This window comes from Castor canadensis, chromosome 15 (genome assembly GCF_047511655.1).
Source record: "Castor canadensis chromosome 15, mCasCan1.hap1v2, whole genome shotgun sequence".
NCBI classification, from domain to species: domain Eukaryota; kingdom Metazoa; phylum Chordata; class Mammalia; order Rodentia; family Castoridae; genus Castor; species Castor canadensis.
In genome coordinates this window covers 71287831-71304583 of record NC_133400.1, presented here as the reverse complement: position 1 = coordinate 71304583, position 16753 = coordinate 71287831, and the positions used below count along the sequence as shown (strand labels likewise).

Below are 16753 nucleotides of genomic sequence, written 5' to 3'. Positions count from 1 at the left end.
TTTCTAGGAAGGAGAAAGAGGGCACTGAGAAATGGAGTGGGTACTATGTACTGCTTTACATAGACAATTATCACTTAGTATCTGTTGGGGACTGGTTCCAAGACCCCAATTGCTACCAAAATCTGCAGGTACTCAAGTCCCTTATATAAAATGGTGTCGTATTTGCATAAAACCTACACACAGTCTTCTGTATACTTTACATCATCTCTGGACTACTAAGAATATTTAACAAATGCTGTACTGTGTTGTCTAGGAATAATGACAAAGAAGTCTGCACACATTCACTACTGACACTTTTTTTTCAAATTTTTTAAATCAATGATAGATTGAATCTGTGGATGTAGGATACTGAGGTATGACTGTACTATTTCTGGGTCTTACAACAACCCTGCAGACTAGAATATAATCTCCACTCCACAGCTGAGAAAACTGAAGATGGGAGAAGCTAGTATCTAGTATCTTCTACATGGCTGAGCTGTGATTCTAACACATTATGTTTATGGTGAATCAGATTGAAAAAATTGGAACTATTTAGAGCAGAAGAGTTCTGATTTTTTTCATGCTGCTTCAGTGGATAAAACCAGCTATAAAGTGTGGAGGTCACAGTAAGGTAGATTTGAACCAACACTCTGCTCTGTCGTGAACAGTGAGCTCTCTGCAGGTGTTTATGCTGACTTGTGTCCTTCAGAGTATTTATCACAGTTTGAGACTTTTACTGGCTCTTATACTGTGCAGTGACAGTAAGTCACAGCTCCCAGTAGCTACACCATCATGAGAGTGAACAACTGATCCTCTACAGTGAGCTGTGTCACTAAGTTATGATGTTTGACAGGTTAGATGTATTAAATGAATTTTAATACATTTAATATATTTTCAACTTATGATGGGGTTATCAGAATGCAGTCCTATCGTAAGTCAAAGAGCATCTGCATGTGTCATTGAGGTTATGGGAATACTCTGAGATGCTGTTATGATAGGGTACCTCTGGGCCCCACTCAGCCCCAGACACCCACCTGTGAATTTCCCAAAAGGAAGAGATAAATAGATAAGGTACCATGGTAAATAGAGTTCTCAATTATGATAAGGTGGGTTAGTGTCCACCACTCTCAACGCAAGGCTCTCTGGTTAAGTCAGATAAAGCGTGTGACTTAAACTCCAAGCCTAAGATGGACAGATCTCTCTCCCCAAAGCCTTCGTCTTAACACCAGCTGCAGCCAGAGTCCACTATAATACCAATGACTGAAAGAAAAAAAGAGGGGAGAAGGAGGAAAGGAAAATGGTGCTCCAGCTTGACTCCCTATATTCCCAGGCATCTCTCTTCCTAAATGTCAATCTCACTTCTCCCCTGCCTAAAGCACGTAGGGGATTTCCTGATGCTCTAAAGCCTCAAATCCTTAGCAAAGCCTTCATAATAGGAGCTTTTCCATTTCTCCCATCTCCATCCCCACCCATGCCTTCCTGTTCCTGCCATATGGTCCTTTTGAGTTTTCCTCAGTTTTTCAAAGCCCCAAGCCCTACCCCTCCTCATGAATTTCACAGATGCTGTTCCTTCTGTTAATGATGTTCCCTCTTTCAGGTGACTAACTCCTCCCTACCCTCAGGAGGAGCTTTGTAGGCTAGTCATAATTAATAAACCATGTGACTATTTAGTTAGCACTAGTTTAGTGTCTGCCCCCTTGTGGACTTCCATGTCACCTCAAGGAGGTCAGGGGCTCAGTCTTGTAAATTGTGGTTTTTCCCAGCACTGACAGCAATGTCTGGCTGATAACTGGTGCTCAGTTAGAATTCAAAGGTGGTTGGGACAACAAATGAAAAAAATTGAATTAATAACTTCCAGTGTTTCTCTGAGGTTGAAGTATTATATATGAATGCCCTTAATACTAAGTGCTCAATACTTCTAAGGGAATTGCTTATAACCAGTTTTTAACGAACAACATTTTTTAGAATAACAACATTGCAGCAGTCAGATGACATGTTTAGTGATTAAAAAGGAAGACCTTAGCCAGGCACCAGTGGTTCACAACTGTAATCCTAGCTACTTGGGAGGCTGAAATTAGGAGGATCATGGTTTGAGGCCAACCCAGGCAAATAGTTCACGAGACCCTATCTCCAAAATAACTAGAGCAAAATGGACTAGAGGTGTGACTCAAGTGGTAAAGCACCTGTTTTGTAAATAGGAAGCTCTGAGTTCAAACCCCAGTCCCACCAAAAAAAAAAAGAAGACTGAATATCCCTTAGTAGGTAGCAAACTAAATCATGTGAGTGTTGCTGTAGTCTTATTTATCAAAAAAAATCTTAGGTTTTGTCATAGTCAATGGCTCTACAAACAACAAATGTGCCAAGACTTTGAAATAAGCCATCCTGGGAGCCATCTGTGCTTACTAACAAACTGCTTCAGTGAGGGAAAAAATGCCTCAATTTGGGCTATTTCAAGTATGCCTTTGTATATCAGTACTGTATGCTGGTACTGTCACAGCACCAGCCAGGATAGGGTTTCAGGTTCTAAAGAGCTGTATCAGTGAAGTTCCTTCTTCCCAGTTACACACATACATGTACACTCATGGTAACTGTGAGTGCCTCTTGGCACTGAAGACCTACTTGAAATGATGACAGCTTTTGAAATTTCATTCTTGTCCAGTAGTCTTATTGAAACTGCTCTCTCCACCTGAACTTGTTTGCACAAAATCAACATGGCTCTTGAGGGACTGTCTCAGTCTGCTTTGTGCTGCTGTCACCGTACTGAAGACTGGGTAATGTATAAACACAGGAGTTGTTCTGGCTCGCAGTTCTAGAACCTGGAAGTCCAAGCTCTAGGATTTGCTTCTGGAGAGGGCCTTCTTGTTGACAGATAACATGACCCGAATCACATGGACGGAGATCTCATACGAGAGAAGGGAAAGGAGTCAGATTCATCCTTTCATTATACCTGATCCCAAGAACTAACTCACTCTTGCAGTGCAGCATTCATGAGGATAGAGCCCTTGTGACAAATCACCTCTTAAAGTTCCCAACATGCGAACTTTAGGAAACATGTTCAAATCATAGTGGGGCCTTATATCATCCACGGGCCCAAGGGCAAGTCAAATCATCTGTGCCTTCCAGCACCCTCTCCCTTTGAAACACAGTTCAGGTGAAGTTCAAGAATATTCTTGAAAAGATAAATTTTCCTCGACATCTGTATTAATCTGTTTTTTGTTACTGTATGAAGTACCCAAGACTAACTTTACCAACAAAAGTGGTTTATTTAGCTCACAGGTCTTTTTTTTTTTTTTGGCAGTACCAGTGTTTGAACTCAGGACCTCACACTTGCTAGGCAAGCACTCTACTATTTGAACCACTCTACCAGCCTTTTTTTATGTTGGGTATTTTTGAGATAGGGTATCACTTTCATTTTGCTCAGGATAGCCTTGAACCATGATCCTCCTAATCTCTGCCTGCTGAGTAACTAGGATTACAGGCATGTAGCTCACATACATGTGGAAGCTTGGGATTACACTGAAAAGCAGTAGGCCAGAGAGAGATTCAGGGGTCAAGTCTGTATAACAATTCACTCTCATGAGAACTCACTCCAGGAGACTAGTATTCCCTTCCTTGGGCACCCTCCTCACCATGATCTAAGGACCTCCCACTAGGCCCTACTTCTTAAACGTTCACCACTTCCCACCAGCACACTGAGGACCAGGCCTCCAACACATGAACCTTTGGGGGAACACAACATCAAAACCCTAGCAGACTCAAGAGGAGTTACTGACTGACTGCACTTATTTGAACCTCAAGCTACTGGAATACTAGTCAGGGAGCCTCCAACAACTGTCTCTCTGAGTCATTGCCCAGCAGTGAGGACCTGTGGAACCACACAGCATAGATCTGAACCTAAATTCAGCTGAATGTGCCATGGAGCTCCCACTCTATGCCTTCTGTCTCTCAGTGTTCTCCATGGAGAGTACAGACTGTAAAGTTGTTTGGTAGGGGACAGAAGAAATAAATCCCAGTCCCATTCTGTCTGATGCCTCCTCAGCTTTCGTTATCAACTTTCACCCTTTTCTGTGACTTCCTCCCCTTCTTTTTCTCTGATCCGTTCCTTTGTTACACAGTTGAACCAGAGTCCTGAAGAAATGTGGGAATATTGTACAGAGCTGCTGGGAAGTCAGAGACCAAATGGGATTAGTGTTCCAAAATATTTAACGATAGTAATTTATTGCAGATAAATTTTTCTATTAGGGAAAGCCATGGAAGCATTTTTAGTACTTATAAAATGACTTCAAGCTTTTAGCACATGCTTTTAGTCAGGACGCTTAAATTTAGAGATGGACACTAATATCTCTTCTCATTTTATTCTGAAATAATATATATATATTTTTATGGTACTGGGGTTTGCACTCAGGAACTCATACTTGCTAGGCAGGCGCTCTACCACTTGAGCCACTCCACCTGTCCGTTATTCTGAGATAATTTCAAACTTATATAGAAGATTCAAAAATAGTACAGAGAAGTCCCTGTACCCTTTTCTCCCATCATCAGTACTGAATATTTCACCATGTTCATTTTATTCCTCTGTCTCCATTCCTCTTCTACACACTACAAATACACACAGGTTTTTCTGAAACATTTCAAAGGAGATGCCCTTTTGCCTTTTAAGTTTTCAATTTGTATTTCCTTAAAAAAAAGATTTTCTCACTAATCATAGTTAAAAGTGTGAAATTCAGGAAATTTAGCACTCAATGTTGATAGAATACTTTTATCTGAACTACTGTCCATATTTCACTTTTGCCAGTTGTTTTAAAGCTTCCTCCCGGGATGGTGTACTGCATGTGGTCATCATGTGTGTGTAAGCCCCCTTTCACCTGGAACAGTGCCTCAGCTTTCTCTGAACATCAAGACATTTGCCTTCTAAAACAAAGAATGGCCATTTATTTCTAGAATGCCCCTCAATTTAGATGTGTCTGTTTCTTTCTAATTCATTTCAGGTTATGCACTTTGGCCAAAAGTTCTGTTGTGTCCTCAAAGAATGGCAATCAGAGGTGTGCCATGTTCGTCAACTCTTTTTTGGGGTGGAGGGAGCAGTACTGGGGTTTGAACTCAGGGTCTGTGCTTGCCAGGAAGAAGTCTTGCTACTTGAGCCACACCTCCAACTCTTTTTGCTTTAGCTATTTTTCAAATACAGTCTTGCATATATGCTTGGCTGGCCTTTGATCCTCCTCTTTATGCCTCCTGCATACCTGGGGTGACAGGTGTACCACCATGTCTAGCATTCTCTAGCTGAGGTGGGATCTCGGTAACTTTCTGCCTAGGCTGGCCTCAGACTGCAGTCTTCTTAATCCCTGCCTGTTCAGTAGCTAGCATTATAGGAATGAGCCACCAGTGGTAACATTCATTTTGAATTATATGAATTCCTCTATGAATTATTTTCATTTTGTACCTAATAGTTTATAGTGAGATACTTTGAAACTAGGAATTCTATCCTATTTCCTCATTATTCCTTCTCTCCAATCTCATGAAGTCCTTACATGCCATCCTTGAGTTGCTATCTGGGTTCTAATTGTGGGAGAACTCTGAAGAAGGAAGTATTTGACAGAATCACCATACTGAGGAGGACCAACACAGATCTCTGCCTTCATGAGCTAAGGACTGGAAGACCTCATGGCTTGGCCCAGGTTGCAGTTCAGTCACAGGAGTGTGTGGGAAGTAGCCATCCCCAGGTGCTTTCTAAGCCAGAGAAGTCATCATCCTGCTTCTTGTACCAGATTTTCTCAAAACTGTAAACCTTTGGACCGAGGTTGTAGCTCAGTTACCACAAATGTGCTTGGCTCTGGATTGTATCCCTGGCACCAAACCAAACCAAACCAAAAACCTGTAAACCCTCAATGAGTTGATCTTTTGTGGTAAAAAGAGAAAATTAAAAGGCAGGAAAATAAAATAAGTGTGGCGTGTGTCCAAAGTGCCTTTCATTGAGGATAATGTTAAAAAAAAATTGTTCCTGTACTCAGCATGGGATGAAACTAGATACATACCTTTCAGGAAAATCTCCAACATTGGGATTTAAAACAAAAATATGTTTTCAAATATGTTTCAAAAATATGTTTTCTAATTCCCAAAAAAGCTTTTAAAAGCAGCACATACTATTCTCTAAGGTCCTAGTTCTTCCAGATTTTCCTCCCCTGCTCCCCCATAGGGCTGGGGATGGCACCCTGGGTCTTGCACATGTAAGAGGCAAGTGATCTAACACTGAGCTGCATCCCCAGCCCTTCTTAAATCTTTGCTGAATCTCATATAAATTTTACCATACAACCTCGGATTTTTAAATATCTATTTATTTATTTCATGCTGGGGCCTCATGCATGCTAAGCACGTGCTTACCAACTGAGCTGTATCCCCAGCAGAACCTCAGATTTTTCATAAGGCCTGTGTTCCACACCATACCTGCGACTGTCATTTACATTAGTGATGTAAACTGCTTTGTATTCACCTTCAAGTGAATATATTCCCCTTCAAGAATGCTGAAAATGCCTTGCCTACTCTTCTCTTTTCTCTTCCTGCCCCTCAGGACTTAAAACAGGCACCAGTCAGCCCAACGGTCAGATTCCGCAGGCTGCACCTTGTGTCAGTGCTGTTCTTGAAGAGGCCCAGAGACATGTGGAAACAACTAAGGTAAGGCCAAAGAGGAATCAGCACAAAGTCTATCAAACTTGGTACTTACATGTCCATTTTCTGAACCACAGGCAGCGTTGTAGTAACTACCCCCTGCCCCTGCCCATACTGGGATCGAATTCAGGACCTCCTGCTTGCTAGGCAAGTACTCTACCACTTAAGCCAACCCCCCCTCAACCCTTTAACTTTTAGTTTTTCAGATAAGGTTTCTGGCTAAATTGGTTTAGACCTCCATCCTCCTGTCACCACCTCTGTAGTAGTTGGGACTACAGGCGTTTGCCACCATACCTGGCCTTATGACTGCTCTTGAAAAAACAAATACAGTTCCAACAACTGAGAAATCACTGTACTACAGTTTCATTTAGGAAATTGCATTTGTTTATCTTAAAGTTACCTGAGCTAGAATCAAAAGTTAAAACTAACTCATCATACTGCTTTCTGAAAAAAGTAAGCACTTACGTTAAATATGGGAGGTATTTAGCTACATCCATTTTGAAAGAAGTGATTTTCCTGGTTTAGTGATTTTAGTGAAATAAAGTCACTGAAAGTGGCACACCTGAGTTGAAAGTCCTTTGCTTATTTACTTACTGTTTTCTGAATTAATTAGGGCAACCAGTTAGTGAGAGGCCCTGTAGGAAGTGTTAAGTGGACCCAAAACTAGATGAAAGACTACTGAAAGGATTGCATGATAAAATGTGCATTTTATATTTTCTGTTAATGTCCTACATACATATGCAAGGTGACAGAGAGGAAAATACATTTTAAAATAATAGCCAAAGGGTAGGATGGGAATGTAGATCAGTGGTAGAGCACTTGCCTAGCATATTTGAGGCTTTGGGTTCAATCTCTCAGCTCCACAAAAATAAAAAAGGCCATATTGATGTAACATTCTCCCTAACTGCTTTCAATAGAAGCGATTAATGAAGATTCATTTAAATCTATTTAAAAATCATAGCTAATAATTGTAACTCTGTTACTAATGCAGTACAAAATATCTCGTGACTATATAAATTCCTGTGTGACTATTTCCCATGTGATTCAAAACAACCTTAATCACAATAGAATATACCACCCGATTACTACAGTCCGTGTACATAGCGTCAGTAATTTTGTACTTCATTCACATGTTCATTTTGTCTATCATTCTTAAACCTTGATGTTTATGGAATGCCTTACCGGTTTTGAAAACCCCTGCAGACTTTAAAGGCTATGTTTCTCTCATGTTCTTACTTTCTCAAGCCTGACAATCTTGCCTTGCAGGGCACTTTCAGCTATTATTACAAATTCATTGTTTTTGTGATATCAATTGAAAGGAATTTTAAAAGACCAAAAGAAATAAAAGAACCTTAGAATAAATCATTTAACTATGTGTGAACACCAATTCCTGAGCTGCCTGTTGAGAATTTTTTTAAACGCATCATCAGTTAATTAAGTAAAAGAAATAAAATAGAAACTCATCATAAAGCATCTTAGAAAAATTTCTAAATTTACTCTTCAGGGATAAGAGGTTATTAAGCAGAGAAGAAAGAAAACAGAATCTAAATTGGAGTGATAATTATCACTGAACAAAAGCTTTCAGCTCAGCTGCCTGAAATTCCTGAAGAAGTTGCATTACACAAACAGACATTGCTATAATTATCAGTTCCAGTGTTGGCAGACCAAGGCTATGACCCTGTAGACTTTAGCCAGATTTGGTGTCCTCATTTCTACCAATAGCACATGCTTCATAGTTTCGTTTTTCAGAACTCACTCCGGTGCTTATTTGATTTGATCTCATTATGACCTGAAACAGATAATGATAGGGATTATGGCATTTACTTTAGATGTAATTGTCACATGGCTAAGAAAGGGTAAATTAAGACTATAGACCAGCTCCACTCCATCCCCCCATACCTCCTATAAAGCTTTTATGGCAAAGGAAGTGAAGCATATAATTGGTTCTTCCCTAGGAGTCCACAGTCTGGAAAAAGTAAGCTTTGTTCTCCCAGTGCTAATGCCAATGGCCTATGGAACAGTTCTCTGCTAAGGAAGAGATCCTTTGTGCCTGGGTTTGCAAAGAGGTTACCTGTAGCTCAGAGAGAGTACTTTCATTATTTTTTACACCTCCATGTTCTTTGCCCTAATTGAGTAGGACATTTAAGATTTGGGAAGATTTTGGGAAGCTTCTTAACCACCTCTCTCCCTTAGAGGGTGTGGTATAGGAGCAAAATAATTTTACACCTCATAACTGAGCTTCACCAACCAGTTCAACTCAGACACACCTCCCCCGAAATATGTGTCCCAGCATGTGTGCAGGACCCAGGTAGCTTGTCTTGGGTAATAGGAGTGAGTATGAAGTCCAGGAGAGCCATTCAGCTTCCATTTGAATTCTCTGAGGCTGGGAGTAGCTTGGTAAATATGAATGAGGCAATTTCATAACAAGCTAACCTATTTTACAGACAGGAGGGGACTCCTGTCTAAGGCAGGCATTGAGAGATTACCTGCATGATCTAAATGTAATAAACACCTCTTCGGAGATGGTCAAGATTCCCAGGTGCAGACAATAAAGTGAAAGGCCATTTGGAGTCATCCCTTAAATCCCAGAGCCAAGACGAGCTCATGAATTATACCATTTAGTCTCAGAAACTGAGGGACTAAGGCTGTCCACCACCCACAGTGGGGCGGCGGGGGAAGACCTGGAATATTGATGCCAATGTCACCTCCTTAGTGGATGTCTGTCAAGACTAATGCATGCTGCTGTCGTTTTGTTAAAGGATAAGAGGCCAGCCCCTGGTAGCCAAGACCCAGGAACGCCCCGGGCCAATCACCTTCCGAAGTCCAGCCTGCCTCCGCCCCCTCCCATTCGCCGGTCCTCAGACACCTGCAGCAGCCCCGCGATGCCCCCCAAGGCCAAGGGCACCGGCGGCTGCGGCTTCCCGGCCCCGCCCGACGACTTTCTGCCGCCGCCCCCGCCGCCGCCGCCCGTGCAGGACGACTACGAGCTCCCGCCGCCGCCCCCCGATTTCACCGAGGCGCCCCCGGACTTCGTGCCCCCGCCCCCGCCGTCGTTCGCGGACGACCAGGGCTCGGCCCTGCCGCCACCCCCGCCGCCCCCGCCCGGCCTCGCCCCGGAGCCCGCCAGGCCGCCCCCCACGGCCTCCAAAAGGCCTCCCGTGCCCCCCAAGAGGCAGGAGAACCCTGGACTCCCCGGCGCCGGAGGGGGCGGGGAGCAGGATTTCATGTCAGACCTCATGAAAGCTTTGCAGAAGAAGCGAGGCAACATGTCCTAGGGAGACGCAGTCTTTGGGGTAGCCATGCTCAAGTGCAAGTTTCGCGATCTGTTGTGACATCCTGCCATTTTAGTTGAAATGTTTTCAGGGCTGATGGAGTGACTCAAGGGGTAGAGCATCTGCCTAGCAAGTGTGAGGCCCTGAGTTCAAATCCCAGAACTGCCAAAAAAAAAAAATGTTCTCCGACTAGAAATGATGTAAACCTTTTTGACTCTGTGCGCCTTCATGACCATTAATGAAGCATAGTGTAGGTTGACTAAATGTACATAATCTCTCCTATGTATTTGCCCCTGAATGGAACTTATCTTGCCTTTCAAGTCATTTAAATGATGTTTGAGGTATTGTTTATTTTATTGTGTGCAGAAGCCTCAGATTAATAAACGTTGAGTTCTTTTCTGAAAACGGTATTTCTAGAAATGCTGTATAAATTTTGTGTGGTATGAACATGACCTTATATTTGACTTTCTAAAAATAACTTTCAAAAATCTATCCCTTAAATCTTCTTGATCTTGTATTTTCAATTTCTATGTCTGTGACCTTCAGAATTTTCAGAAACATCAAAAGAGGGACAAGAAGACATGACAGGCAGAGAATATTCAGTTTCTTTGAAACTTCTCACTTGATTGATGAGGGTCCTCACTTATGGGGAGAGGGTTAGTATTGTATTGCTTTCTGGTTTTTGTTGTTGCCATGCTAGGGTGGACCCTGGGGCTTCCTGTGTGTTAGGCTATATCCCCAGCCCTTTTTCTGTATTTTAACGTTTGAATAATGTAGTACATAATTGGGGAAAAAAGTGATAGTTTTTGGATTCTCTGGTATCAATGCTATAAATAGCCTATCAATAAGAACTGAGGACTAGGAAAAAGGCAGTTTTATATACATTCTCAACTTGGAACGTTTCACTCAGAAATGAATTTAATGCCCGATTTTATGAACCAGTTTATCTTGGGTTTGGTTACATGAATCTGTCTTCTCTTTCTAATTGGCTTCTGGTAGGCCTTTTAGATTTTCTTAGTTTTATTTCTGTGGCTCTGTTTTTATTATAAAACTCCTTATAATCTTAAAGTGGGTAGAAAATTTTTAAAAATAATGCATTACTTTTAAATTAAGATGATTAATCCTTACTATTTGGGAAAGAGTAAGCTCTAAGTTGACGTCTAAAAAACAGATTCAGTTTTAAACCAAGGTATTCAGTAATTAAAAGTGGTAAGGTAAGCCTGCATGGGAGAAGGGAACAGGAGGCAAGGTGTTCTTAATTTTTTCTTGAGCAAGTGTTTGAAATTGAAGGTAAATAAATGCTTTATGTCAAATCTCACCCTGTAGATGCTCTTTCCTGTTTTAGTTCTATGACTTTATGTCACTGCAGTAAAAACAAAGTATTTCTGTCTTCTGACCAAAGCCAGACCTTTATGCAGATCTCTGGGGCAATAGAGAAAAGGTATTGGTGGCATACTTTTGTCAAGACTGATTTGGAGACTTAGAATTCAGCAAAGAGAGCGATATGTCTTTGGCCACACAAAGTTGTCCTGATTGCTTAAACCTGATATAAATTAATGAACCAATCACTGCTGGGCCAGAGCAAAAGATCCTACACAAGGACTGTAATCTGTAATTAGTTTCTCAATCAAAATTACCATCGTTGCTGGTAGTTGCTTACACCTGTAAGCCCAGCATTCCAGAGGCTGAGGCAGGAGGATCTCGAGCTTGAAGTCAGCCTGGGCTACACAGGGAGACTAGACTGTCTCAAAGAAAAACAAAACACGAAGCAAAGCAAAATTACTATCTTCAGATTAGGCTATGCATTTGTTTTTGACAAGAACTTAGAATTCAGGACAAAAGAGTAGAGCTTTTTTGAGCTTATTTCAGAGTATAAAAACCTTCATGGTAGCTCATGGCCCTATCTAGAGAAGGAAGTAAATGCTGCTTCCATTTGACTGCTCCAGAATCAAGGCACCATGGAAATGATTAAGCCCACTCTATCAATTAGGATTCTGACTTTATGTAACAACACCACCCGGAGCAAGAGTAAGCAAAAGGCTGGCATTTATTCTGTGATTCAGCAGAGTCCCAGTAACCCCAGGTAAGGTATGTGCCCAAACACTCAGGTCCCAGAACTGACTCCTGGAAATTCATAGTTCTCCCCTCATTCCTCATTTCTGTTCCTGTCTTGTCACTCTCTTTGTCCACATTGTTACTCTCTTTGCATTCTCTCTCTACTTTTCAGTTCTCACAATAGAAGACAGTCACTCCACAACTCCTACATCTCTATCACCTCTGTCTAGAGGCCATGACAGCCTAACTGTCTGTCTTTCTCCCTGACTAGGAACACTTCAAAGAAGGACATCATTGACCAGGGTGAGTAATGGATCATTCTTTATCACACCATCCGTAGCCAGAACATGACAAGGGAGGTGGATCAGCAGGGGTCAGAGTAGGACCAAGACACTGGGAAGGGGGAAGGATAAGAATATGGTCGTACTGAGCTTCATAGAAGACCCCAAAAGTGTCACTTCAAACAGAAGAATTAAGCCTGAAGGTCCCACAGAGCTGGATCCTATCCCAGGTCTCCTAACTTGTTTGTATACTATACTTTTCCTTTAGAGGGAGAAAAACTATAAAAAGTCAAATTACAATGTTTCTGAGTATTAACATTTGATGATACTTTAGGGAAAGTACTGAAGAGAATAAGTTTTGCGGTCAAAAATATTAACATAATTGTAATGGGCCAAAGGGTTGACACACTGTGTCTCTCCATCATTACTGCCTATGTGGTAGGTTCCTTTCAAAATCTCTTGTACAAGTGGAAATTCATTAATAAGGTATTTGTGATTAGAAATCAACTATCTGTTTAGTCAATCTCAGGCTGAAGTTTGCTTTTGACAGGCCAAGGCACCACTTGATCACAAGCTCTGCAATTTCTAGTACACAGAACAGAATCTTTGGTATCTGGCTGAAAAGTTTTTATAAATCCTTATTCCTTATACCTCAGTGGGATTTTTTAGAGCAGCCCTGAAAGTGAAGCCAAATTTTTTCCTCTTTAATGAAGTTGAGTGAGACAGATGGTTGTGGGGGAAATGCAAAAGCCAGGAGTAGAGGGATTGAGACAGTAATTCTAAATCTTAAATTATAAAAACTACAAAAGCTCTTGCATAATAATAATGGGTCAGGACAAAGACCCATGTAATAGGCCAACTTCAAATAACACTTGAGGGAATTTACAGGAAACCTGATTCAATCTGCCACAGAATAGAATCTAAAATAAGATTTTATAATAGTACATCAGAGGGTAAAATGAACTTTTAAGCCTCTTCTATATGTTTCACATATTTGATTTTAGAAATATATGATCATGGAAATTATGTTGGGTATATTGAAATTATTAAATTCAATAATTGAGCCTTTGAAATTTGTGTAGACTTTTTTAATGGCTTGATACACAGTCAGTGTAGATAGCCCATGTGTGATTGCATAGAATGTACTATATGTGTTCTTTTAAAAAGTTTGTTGAAGTATGTGGTTCAAATCTGCCAGCCTAATATCTGATCTGCTTTGTCTACCAATCACTAAAAAGGATGTAAGATCTTCTTCTAGTGTTCTGATACTGTTTAGTAAATGTAAGCAAAATTTACTTACATTGTCTTCCTGGTGAGTTAAATCATTTATCACTGTATAATGTTTTTGCTTTTTATCTTATATTCATACAGCTCTCCTTTTTTCAGTTATTTTCCTGACAAATCTTTCTATTTATTACTTTCAAATTTTCTGTTATTATGTTCTAGGTCTGCCATTTACAAATGACACATAAGTAGGTTCTGTTATATTTAGTCCAGCAATCATTCTCTTAAAGCTGGCAAATTTATCTTTTTTATTCTTACTACAATTATATCTGGTTTTAGCATCTTATTTTGTATTCTGCTTGGATTTTTATATTTTTTATTAAGGGACTCCAGCTAATAAATGCATGATAGGATTATATTGTCATCATTTGTAACTCATGTTGAATCACTAGGTCAAGGCGATGACTACAATGGCTGTTAGGATCACAAAACCTGACAAAAATTATGCACCTCCTGATGGAAGTATACATTTGCCTTCTGATGAAAAGTATTTTTGCTAAATAAATTAGTCATAAGTGATCAAAGTTCTAGATTTACAGAAATATGGGGGATAGAAAAACATGTTAAATAACAATGGGATGCAAGTAGACTGTGGGAAACATACAAGATAAACAAAGCAGGTTCTTCAATTAAAAAACAAGTGGAGCTGAGTGTGTAATTCAGCATAGAGCACTTGCCTAGCATATTCAAGGACTTGGTTTTGATCCCCATCCCTGGAAAAAAAATTGCAAGGTAAAGAAAGATTTAAGTGGTACATAAAGAGACTTAAGACATAGTTCATCTAATCTTAAAGTATAGTCCTTATTTGGGTCCCACTTAAATAACTACAAAATAATAATGGTGTTGATAACAATTTATAGGCAATAGGAAAAACTTGAAAACAAACTAGATATTTGATGCATTAGGGCACTGTGGCTAATTTGTCTTAAGTGATGACAGTATCATGGGTCTATGTGCGTTTTCTTTTTTTTTTTTTTTTTCCTATGTTGCCCAAGCTGAACCCAAACTCCTGGCTTAAGCGATCTTCTGTTATCCTCCTAAGTAGCTGGGACTATTGGCATGAGCCACCACACCTGGCTTGCATGAGTATTAAGTCACTAATGTTGGGAGATTCATGCAGAATTATTTGAAAAGGAAATAAAACAATGTCTGCAATTTCCTAAAAATTAATTGGGGTATATAAGTCATACTTTAATTAAAACAACAACTAGGAATACATAGAAGTGTGTAGAAGTATAGATGAAGGAAGACTGGCCATGAATTGGTCAGTAACAAGCTGGTTAAAATAGCAAATCAGATTCATAAAATTATATTCTCTACTTTGGTTAATGCTTGAAAATTCCATAATAGAAGAAAATCCTACAGGAGGAGAACAAGCTACTTGATACACCCCAAGGTGCTCTCTACTGCTTGAGCCACCTCCAGTTCATTTTACTCTGGTTATTTTGGAGATGGAGTCTAATCAACTACTTGCCCAGGCTGGACTCGAACCTCGATCCTTCCAATCTCAGCCTCCAAAGTAGCTAGGATTATAGGAATGAGCCATGGGCGCCCAGCTAAAAAAATTTTATTCTTAATCATTATTATCAAGTGTGGAATTGTCATCAAAATGTGGATGGTCATCAAGAATTTACTAAATGATATTCTAGGTTGAGTCAATGATAAAAGTAGTCCTTAATTTATTTTTCCCAAATTAAGATGAACAACTAACTCTGAGATCTTTGGCCCAAGAAGGAGCAGGTGAGGCATTCTTTCTCAGCCACAGAATATTTCTAGAAAGGACACTGAAGTACTTGCTAGAGAAGCCAGACCTAGGCTTCTCCTTAGGCTTCTCCTAAGCCAGATTTTCTTAGTCAAGACACTTACTAAGTTTCTAAATTTCTAAAACGGCAAGGTAAAATTTAAACTTGTTTGAAAATGTTTACATATGTTATGTTTTATTAAACCTTAGCTACAGTTGTTACTTAGAATTTCTATTATTTCACAGAAAGTTCTTTAAGTACAACTTCCACTAAAGTAAGAGTGAATATGCACAGTGCCATGAAGACTATAAATACATCCCAGTCATGTCAAGATTCCTTCAGAACAGTAAGAGATTTATTCTCTTCTAAAGTATTTACAAAAATAAAAAATGTTAATGAACTATAATCTTTCCAGATCAAGGACAGGAATTCCAGCTGGTGAAGATTTTTGCCCCATGGTAATAAACTGAAGCACCAAAGAACACATGTCTTTCAACAATATGTCTAAGACCAAAATGTGTATTTTTTAGTGACTTAGCGATTTTTTTGGTGTATGATGAAGGAAATGCCTAGTTTCAATAGAAAACAGTGGGTAAAGCTTGGTGCCTAATTATAGTCATACTCAGGAGGCTGAGGCAGGAGGATCACTCGAGTGCTGGAGTTGGAGACCAACGTGGGTAACATAAGAGACACTGCCTCAAACAAAACAAAACAAAACAAGGTGCATGACTATTTATTTTAAGAAAGTAAAACTGTGAGCTCAAATAGAGTATATTATTGTACTGCTTTTTTTCTTTTTAAAATATTTTTGAGACGGGATCTTGCTATATATCCCCTGGCTCAAACCATGGGCTTATGCATTCCTCCTGTTTTAGCCTCCCTAGTGATGGGACTACAGTCATGTACTACCACACCTTGCATTATCACTACTTTTCAGTTTTTTGTTTTGCTTTGTTTTGCTTTTTTGAGATAGAGTCTCTGTTTCCCACAATCCTGCTCCCTCTGCATCCTAAGTGCTAAGATTATAGAAGTGCCCAGCTTTACTAATGTTTAAATAGGAAGACTTCGTCATTGTAAGAATAGTGCTCTTAGAGCCCCTCTTGGAACTTCTCACTGGGAATCTTTTATCCATATCGTTTTGTTGAAGTAAGTTGTGTACCTATCAACCTCACCTACTAGTTTAAAGCACTGCAAGTCCCTCAGGCAATGCCTGGCATTGAGGGGATTCTCAAAAAATATTAGAGGGAAAGTGTCAGGGTTGAACTGACCAAAGTATTGTATATTCACAGATGAGATACATTGAGAAGCCCCTTTGAACACTGACTTTGGAATCAAAAATGAAAGAAAGGACTGTAAAATAGGTCTTGGGGGGGAGTGGGTACTTGTGGGAAGTGGGAGAGTGATACAGAAGATAAAGGAGGGTGAATATGGTTATGTGCATATATGAAATAGAACAACGAAACCTTTTGAACTTGTT

At 40.1% G+C, this 16753-nt stretch overlaps 1 protein-coding gene across 3 annotated transcripts in view; it reads left to right on the top strand.

Moving 5' to 3' along the window:
- Positions 1-10324, top strand: part of Apbb1ip (amyloid beta precursor protein binding family B member 1 interacting protein) — a 109352-nt gene extending 99028 nt beyond the window's left edge. For all 3 annotated transcript variants that reach the window (XM_074056478.1, XM_074056476.1, XM_074056477.1), the window contains exons 14-15: positions 6545-6648; positions 9402-10324. In XM_074056478.1, coding sequence (XP_073912579.1) covers positions 6545-6648; positions 9402-9917 — 620 coding nt within the window. In that variant the 3' untranslated portion in view covers positions 9918-10324. The remainder of the gene's footprint in view (positions 1-6544; positions 6649-9401) is intronic.
- The last annotated feature ends 6429 nt before the right edge of the window (positions 10325-16753 follow it).